The sequence below is a fragment of the Leopardus geoffroyi genome, chromosome A1 (genome assembly GCF_018350155.1).
Source record: "Leopardus geoffroyi isolate Oge1 chromosome A1, O.geoffroyi_Oge1_pat1.0, whole genome shotgun sequence".
In the NCBI taxonomy this organism is placed as follows: domain Eukaryota; kingdom Metazoa; phylum Chordata; class Mammalia; order Carnivora; family Felidae; genus Leopardus; species Leopardus geoffroyi.
In genome coordinates, this window is record NC_059326.1 from 90,312,866 (window position 1) to 90,320,829 (window position 7,964).

The following is a 7,964-nucleotide window of genomic DNA, read 5'->3' on the forward strand; positions in this document are numbered from 1 at the left end:
CTCTCAAGCCCAAGGCATCCCGACCTCCTGTTTCACGAGTCCCAGCCCGGCCCTGGTCCACGGTACCGAAGCCCCCCACCCGCCGCCCCGTCCCCCGGTCGCTAACACATTTTAGGGTCTCCCGCCCACCTCGGGGCCTGTGCACTGCCTGGAAAGCTCCTCTCCACGGACGCAGCTAAAAAAACAATCACCTCTTTAGGGACGGTCTGCCCGGCCTGCAGGCCTTCCCCAGGTCTGGTCCCACAGGGCACCCGGACGTTTCCCTGAGAGCGCCCGTCACAACTACAATGACCACGTTGGTCGTCGCCCCCATGCCTCTGAGGCAGGGTGCCCTGAACATCCACACTGTGCCAGATGGCAGGGACCGAGTGCTGACCGAGGAAAGTCCCTAGTGTCAGCTGTGAAAGCCAGGGGACGGGGAAGAGGGCGGCTGGGGAACAGTGAAGGGGCAGGCCTCAGAGGAGGAGACAGGCGACTACAGCGCTGAACGCGGGGAGAAGAAGCCGTGGGGTGAGCCCCGAAGGAAAGGGCGGCCGTGGGCCCGGCCGAGAGGACCCTTTTCTTCTGCAGCCCCACACCCAGGAAGCCTACCCGACCGCTGCGGCCCAGGGCTGGGCTCCACAGCCCGCAGTGCGCGATCCCCTCCGACCTAGAGAGTGAATTCAGAGCCCGGTCACCGGCACTTTAATTGAAGATTAAAGCTAAAGAGAGCACCCCCTCCCATGTCCTCCCGGAAGCTCTGGCTTTTCTCCCGTTCCGTCGACCTGGCGTCCTCCATCTCAAACCCTGGGCAGCAGCGTCCGGAACGGTCCAAGGAGCGAGGCGCGCAGCGCGGCCGGGAGAAAGTGGACTAGCAGGCCGAGCGCCGCCAGCGCTACCAGCAGCCAGAGCGCGCTCGCGCTCATGTACAGGGGAGCCAGCCTAAGGGCAGGGTTCAGCGGGGGCGGGGCGGAGCGGCGGCGGCTCCGCCCACCTACCCTGCCGCCCAGCTCCACCCACCTCCGCCCAGCTTGGCCAGGACCCGTCCCCCGCCCCAAAGGGACCCACCTCCAGCCAGTCTCCCAGTTTCGCTGCCCGGATGGTCAAGACTCCTCCCACAAACCGCCTTTCCCCGGACCCACGTGACCTCCCCGAGCCCCGCCCCTGCTCTCACCTTTGCTGCGGCGAGCGCGCGTAGCCCTGAAAGTAGCGGAGACGCGCGAAAAGGTAGACCAAACCGCACAGGGCCGCCGCACCTGGGAGAGGGGCGGGCGGGGCTAGGTGAGCCAGTTGGCGCGAGACCCTGTGGTTCCAGGGCGAGCACGCCCGCCCCGAGCCCAGACCTTCGTGAAAGAAGATTCCAGCGACCCAGAGCGTGGCGAGGAACAGCGGGAAGTACTCGCTGCAGTTCACTCTGAGGTGGGGGCGGGGCGGCGTGAGGGCGCGGGCGGGGGGCCTCGGACCCTGCAGCTGTCCGGGCTCGCTCCCTTCCTGCCCCAAGCCCTCCCTCCGCGCCTCACTGGGCTCGGTAGACACGCTCGAACTCAGGCGGGCCGGTGGTGAGCGGCGGTGACACGCGGAAGGCTCTGCGTGCAGAGATCACCTGCAGGGAGAAGTAGGCTGGGGGCGAGTAGGGGCGGGAGTCAGGTCTGGCTGCCCCGAGGCCCGCAACCTCCGCCAGGTTCCCACCTTTTCTCCTTTCTACACGCTGAACTTGTCATGATTCCCCTTTAAAGCCCCCATGGAAAATAAAGTCCTCCCGAGGGGACCTCGTGCACCCTCTCTTTCTGGGCTTGTCCTGTGTCCAAGATGTTCAAGGGGGAGGGCAAGGTCCCTCTTCCCCCACCCGAGATGCGTCACAGTTACACCTGTACTAGGGAGGGGCCCTCAAGCTTAGGACTGTGCTCCTGAATCCTTTGACTTGCAAAACACAGACAAATGACCAGCTCCCACTCTAGACATGATCTTGGCTCTGGGGGTCCCTGAATAGGGCATATGCCACCAGGGCTTGAGGGCAGAGTCGCCTGCATTCTCCCTGGTGCAGGGGAGCACACACCCTGTGGTTTACAGTTCCTGGTCCCCACCAATAGAGAGGCGGATGCAGTGGGGGGTGGGGAGGGCTCCTGACCCTACTTCCCGCCAGGATCACTCAAGCCTGGGGCCCTGTGCCTCCAAACTGTGGTGTGGTCTTCTGCTTTAGTTTCTCTGCTCAGGTGCTCTGGACTCTGCCCTAAGTCTGACATACATCCTCTCCCCTACCCCCCAGTTGGTTGCTACTGAGACTCATCTAGTCCAACACCAGGCCTCCAGGGCTCTGCCTTCCCCTGCACCGCCCCCCCCCCCCCATCCTGTTCCAGCATGGATGGATCTAAGTGCACAAGGGCCCTTCTCTTGGTCTCAGGGCAGGCCCCCATCACACACACAGCTCCAGTGCTGGTTGTCTTCAGCTATCTTCCAGCAAGTCCTGTGGCGCTGGTGCGCTTGGTATGAGGCCTTCTGAAGAAATATCCCATCCCAAGTGCACTGTGGGTGCCAAGGCTATGTGGACCATCACAGTGTAGGAGCTAGAGGGGGGTCCCATGGCTACGTGAGGAGGGGCTAAGAACCGACCTTGCCAGTGCAGCAGGAGATCCAGTCAGCCTGTCTGCTCTGGCCCTTCCAGGGTCCCTGCCCAGGCTGAGCCTTGTCCTGGCCCATACAGTGTGGGGTAATGGCGTCCCAAGTGGTAGAGATATCTAGCCTCGGAACATGTCCTGTAGGGCCAGTCTAAAAGGCCACCATGCAATTTTGGAGGGCCAGGCAGCAGGTTCCAGCCCTGTCTAGCTCTATGCCATCCCAGCATAGAGAGAATGCCTTTGAAGGCAAAGCCGGGTCCTGCTGGGACCCCCAGAAAGAGGATAGCTGGAGAGGGCAGGGATCAGCTGGACCAGGGCCACCCTAGGCCCATGGCTGACCCACTTCTGTACCCACCACCAGATCACCCTTTCATTCTGGTGCCCCCCCATCCCAGATCCTAGAGCCTAACACACCTGCATGCCCCACCTGCTCCCTGAAAGCCCTTGCCCTCTTCCAGGGTTCTATATCCCATCCCCAGCCCATACAAGGCATGCCTACCTCAGTTGTCCCTCAGGGGCCTTTTTCCATTTCACTGTCCCCTCCCTTGGTCAGGCACCCATGTCAGCCTTGGTCCCTGCCCAGGGTTTCACAGTTCACCCTGCAAATACTCCTTCCACGGCTTTCCCTGTCCCTAACCAATGACAGCACAAGCGTCTCAGCCCCGGGGTATCCCAGCCTTCACTGGTGCCAGAAGAGCTTGGGCACCAGGAGTCTGGGCCAGAAGCCCTGCCTCTGCCCCACACCCACTCTGGGCCCTCCAGCACCTCCCCGGGGCCTGGAGGGCAGAAGACAGGCTGCAGGAGTTCAGGGCCCACCCACCTCCCAAACAGGAGCCAGCGCACCTTGCAGCAGGACTCCCAGGAGGGTGACAGTGGCCAGAAGAGCCAGGTCGTCCTTCATGGTGCTGGCAGGTCTGTCAGCCGGGCTGGTGTGTGGAAAGGAACTGCGGAGCTTTTATCAGCCCCTTTCCGCTGGCTCAGAGGCTGGCTCAGAGGCTGGTCGGGGAGAGGAAGACTGGCTCGATCTCCCCGCCCCTACTTAGTGGAGGGGGCACGACAGAGGGGCGTGGCCATGGCCAGCAAGAGCCCAGGAGCCTGGTCAGTCTAGGCAGACAGAAACCAGGGCCAGACAAAGCCTGGGCAGGACAGAGCAGCAGGCTGGGGACAACCCGGCCCCACCACTTCCTCCCAGGCATTCTTGCCTCTTCTATGCCTAGTCCTGTGCTGGCAGAGCCCAAGCTATCCACCTGGGCACACCATAGTGTTGGGTCAACCCAGTGTCCTTCAGGCCCTGTACCCTCAGCAGGTCCTAGGTGGCTCTCCAGACCTCCCCTTGTCCTGAGTCTGGTCTCAGGAAACCAGAGGATCCTACCTGAACTAGCCCCCTCACCCCCCACACAACATGCCTACACCACTTCCTATTGATCAAGTCCTGCTTGTTCTCAAATCCACCCCGCCCACCCCCCCCCCCCCCCCATGCACTTTCCAAGCCCTGCCCTGCCCCGGTCATCTCTCACCTGGACACAGGTCATGGGTTCCTCCAGGGTTCCCAGCCCTGACCCCACTCCCACCCATACACACCCACTTACCTATTTCCCTGATCACAGCCCAGAGCTCTTATATAACATGCAATTCTGACAGCAGGGCAGTCTAGGCACCCAGACCAATTGGGCACAGCTGAGTCCCTGCTCCCCTCGAGAAACCTGATGCCCGCCGGTCTCACAGCTCCCTGGGCTCCATGCACACAGGCCATCCCGAAGCCCACCTTGCTGGCCCGGAAGGATGGGTCAGCCCACCCAGGGTGGTTGAGCCCAGCATCTCCTGGGACTCACACCTCAGAACAGTCACCTGCTGTTTCTGCCTGCCCAGGGTCCCTCCTTCCTGAGGTTCCAACCCTTCCTATTGTCAGGTCCTGTGGTGTGGACATAGCTGCCTCCCACCCCTCCTGGGCTTGGATGAACGTATGAGTCCAAACTGACTGAACCAAGGCTAACTCAAGATGGTGAGATGCAGTTCTGGAAACTTCCTAAGGACTTTGGGAAGGGGAACTCAAAGTGAGGAGGAAGATTTCTGAGGGCCATTTATGGCTACTGGCCAACCTGAGAAAGAGCTAACGCAAGGCCACGCTTTGAGGAGAAAGGTGGCCAGTGTCCTAGAGCCTCCTGGGACCACCTTGCCTGGGACCCCCCCGCCACCTCCCAGCCCCTGGCCATTCAGCCTTTCCGTTTTATAACACAGCCACTTCTCCTTTTGGCTCAAGCTGGTTGGAGGCGGGTTTTGGTCAGCTGTGGCACAGTCCAGACTGATACCTGAGCACAGGCAGGAGCTGGCAAGGCCACAAGCAGGCACAGGCCATGCCGTGGGATGAACAGAGCAACTGGGTCTTTGGGGCAACTGCCACTGCTTTTAGTCTTGGGCCATTGTGATCTCCTGGCACCCTCTGCCTGGTCTCTCTGGGGGAGTCTCCATATGTCAGGATCATGTGGCCTCTGGAGCTCTATCCTTGCCACCCAGCTGGCCTCCTTCCTTGCTGTCCCCAAGCCTGGGTTCCAGCCCAAGACCTTTGTTGCTTGCTGGGCTCCCCAAGAACCCCTTTTACCCTCTCATGATCTGGCCAATGCCCAACAAATGCCCCTTGCCATCATTGCCCCCAGCAAACCAGCTGCTCCCCAGGGGCCGCAGCGGGCTCCTCAGAGGCAGGGATGGGTCTCCGTGTCTGTGCCCTGCTTTGGACCAGCTTGCCAGTCACCATGGCAGGTGCTCAATGGTGGAGAAATGACTGACAGAAGCTCAGAAAGAGACTGGAGCACAAGGGAACAGATGCCAGACGTGCCCTCGAGCTCTCTCTCTGCCTGCTCAGCACTCCTGTCCTCCCTGAAAGTGGTCCTGACCACAGCCCCCTGCTCTGGCCACCCCTCTGACCCCAGCTGGGACCCCAGGAGCAGGCAGACCGTGTGCCAGTGTGTTTGCGTGAAACACGTGTGTCCGTGGCGGTCATGGCATGTGTTTCTCAGGGCCCCTGGGCTTGCTAGCATGTTGGAGTTCATCTAGGCCTACGTGTGTGTCCGTGGGTCTCTGTGCATTTCAGGGGCTTCTCTCTGCCAGACTTTCATTTCCTCTGAGGCCTAGACATCTTCCCTTCCAAGCTGATCCCCTTCCCTGACAACAGGAAGCTGAGGCAGCTTCTGAGGAAGTCCTGGGGCAGATGTCCAGGCAGTAGCTGGGGTCTCCACCCCTGGAGCTCTCCCCAGATCCTGCAGTTTCCACCTCGCTCCCTCTGCCCTTGCCCAGTCTCTCAGAGCCCTGCCTAGGCTGTGCCTGCTCTGGCTGACAGAGGTCCAGCCCGGGGCCCTCCAGGCAATGAGCCACCCACTCACCCTCCTGGGCAGCCCTTGTTAGACGCTCACCTCATGAAGGAAGTGTAAAAGCCCCTCCCTGAGCCCCTGCAGGACATGCCTCTGCCCTCCAGCCCCTACAGGGCCCCGAGGAACCTTCTAGAAGCTGAGCTCACCAAGGATCTCTGGAGAGTGATAGAGTCAGCAGAACCATTATGTTGAGAAGAAACCACAATTTCAGAACAATAGACCACCATAAGCAGTGCAGAACTCGGACACTAAACTAAATTTAAAAAGGTGGGGAGCACGGGGCTGGCTCAGTTGGAAGAGCATGTGAATCTTGATCTCGGGGTTGCAAGTTCAAGCCCCACATTGGGTATAGAGATTACTTAAATAAACTTAAAAAACAAAAAAGATGTTGAAATGATTTTACTTACCCAAAAAGTTGCAAAAATAGTACACAGTTTCCATATACCCTTCACCCATCTCACTCTAAGGTGAAAATCTGATTTAACCATAATTCAGTTATACAAACTAGGAAATTAACCTTGACACAAACTTATCAGCCATTCTACAGGTATCATTCAAATTTCCCCCAATTCTCCCACTAAAATAGGACAGAGGACTTAAAAACATTATGCTAAGTTGTGCCCCAAACACAAAAGACCACATAGCGTATGACTCTCATTATATGAAATGTCCAGAAAAAGCAGATCAGAAGAAACAGAGAACAGATCACAGGCAGCCTGGGGGTGGAGGGGCAGATATGAGGAAGCTGTTCTAGAACTGGATTATGGGGATGTTTGCACAGCTCAGTAAATTTACTCAAAGTCACTGGATTGTACACTTAAATTGGGCAAATGTTGTGGTATGGAAATTGATTCTTGAACAAGACAGGGGTTAGAGGTAGCAACAGTCAAAAATCAGTAGAATTCCCCCCAAACTTAACTACTAATAGCCTACTGTAGACCAGAAGCCTTACCCATAACATAATAATTAACACATATTTTGCATTTTACATGTATTATACAGTATATTCTTACAATAAAGTAAGCTAGAGAAAATTAAGAAAATCGTGAGGGACCACCTGCCTGGCTCAGTCTGTAGAGCATGTGACTCGATCTCAGCATTATAAATTTGAGCACCACATTGGGTGTAGAGATTACTTAAAAATAAAATCTTTAAAAAAAAGAAAATCATAAGGAAGAGAAAAAACATTTACAATACTGTACTGTATTTATTGAAAAAAAAAATCCACGTATAAGTGGACCTGCGCAGTTCAAACCCGTGTTGCTCAAGGGGTCAACTGGACACCTCAGTAAAGCAGAGTGCGAGCAGGGGTGGGGAGAGGCAGAGAGAGGGAGACACAGAATCCGAAGCAGGCTCCAGGCTCTGAGATGTCAGCCTAGAACCCGAAGCAGGGCTTGAACTCACAAACCATGAGATCATGACCTGAGCCAAAGTGGGACGCTTAACTGAGCCACCCAGGTGCCCCTAAGCTTCCTGCACAAAAAAATAAAGACCTATGATGATAGCATGTCTTGCTCCTTTCAGCCCAACCTGCCCCCAGCCCACACTCCACCTGCAGAAACACCTCACAGATTCATGGCTCTGATCTTGGTCCTCCTCAACCTGGTGCTATTTGGGCACTGGGGCCCCTTAGACAACCCCCTAGGACTCCTGGGACCCTTCCCTGGCTACCCTTGTCCCTTTCTGTTTTCCTGGGTTTTCTATCTACCCAGCCTTCCAGGAGTGCCTGTGAGGGGATGCCTCTGCTCCACCTTATCCCTGGCTCTGTGTGTAGTAGGTGCTCAAAAAAACACCCATGAAGGGGCAAAGACTTCCCAGCTGGCCTGGCTGCCCTTCTGCCCCCTCCCCTTGGAAACCATTGAACTGAGAATAGGGAAACAGTGACCTGAGTAAATAGAACAGATCCCTTTAAAGGATGGGGAGGGGGGCGGGCAGGGCACTTGCCATAGTGTTGCAAGGTTTTTACAAGGACACCTGGCCTCTGCTTCAGCCAGTGGGTTCTGGG

At 57.5% G+C, this 7,964-nt stretch overlaps 1 protein-coding gene across 1 annotated transcript; it reads right to left on the reverse strand.

Moving 5' to 3' along the window:
- Positions 1 to 668: 668 nt before the first annotated feature.
- LTC4S (leukotriene C4 synthase) lies at positions 669 to 3,943 on the reverse strand. Its single transcript, XM_045484729.1, has 5 exons — positions 3,438 to 3,943; positions 1,500 to 1,599; positions 1,323 to 1,393; positions 1,154 to 1,235; positions 669 to 921 (listed from the first exon to the last, which is right to left on the reverse strand). The coding sequence occupies exons 1-5, from the start codon at positions 3,493 to 3,495 to the stop codon at positions 780 to 782; spliced, it is 453 nt and encodes a 150-aa protein (XP_045340685.1). The 5' UTR covers positions 3,496 to 3,943; the 3' UTR covers positions 669 to 779.
- Between the last annotated feature and the right edge of the window lie 4,021 nt (positions 3,944 to 7,964).

What these genes read in the sequence shown, in the direction of transcription:
- LTC4S (XM_045484729.1), bottom strand. Translation starts at nt 3,495, where the DNA reads ATGAAGGACGACCTGGCTCTTCTGGCCACTGTCACCCTCCTGGGAGTC. An exon ending in CCTGGGAGTCCTGCTGCAAG is followed by an intron (nt 1,600 to 3,437) that starts GTGCGCTGGCTC and finishes ACTCGCCCCCAG; the next exon opens with CCTACTTCTCCCTGCAGGTG. An exon ending in GCGCGCTCGCCGCAGCAAAG is followed by an intron (nt 922 to 1,153) that starts GTGAGAGCAGGG and finishes CCCTGCCCTTAG; the next exon opens with GCTGGCTCCCCTGTACATGA.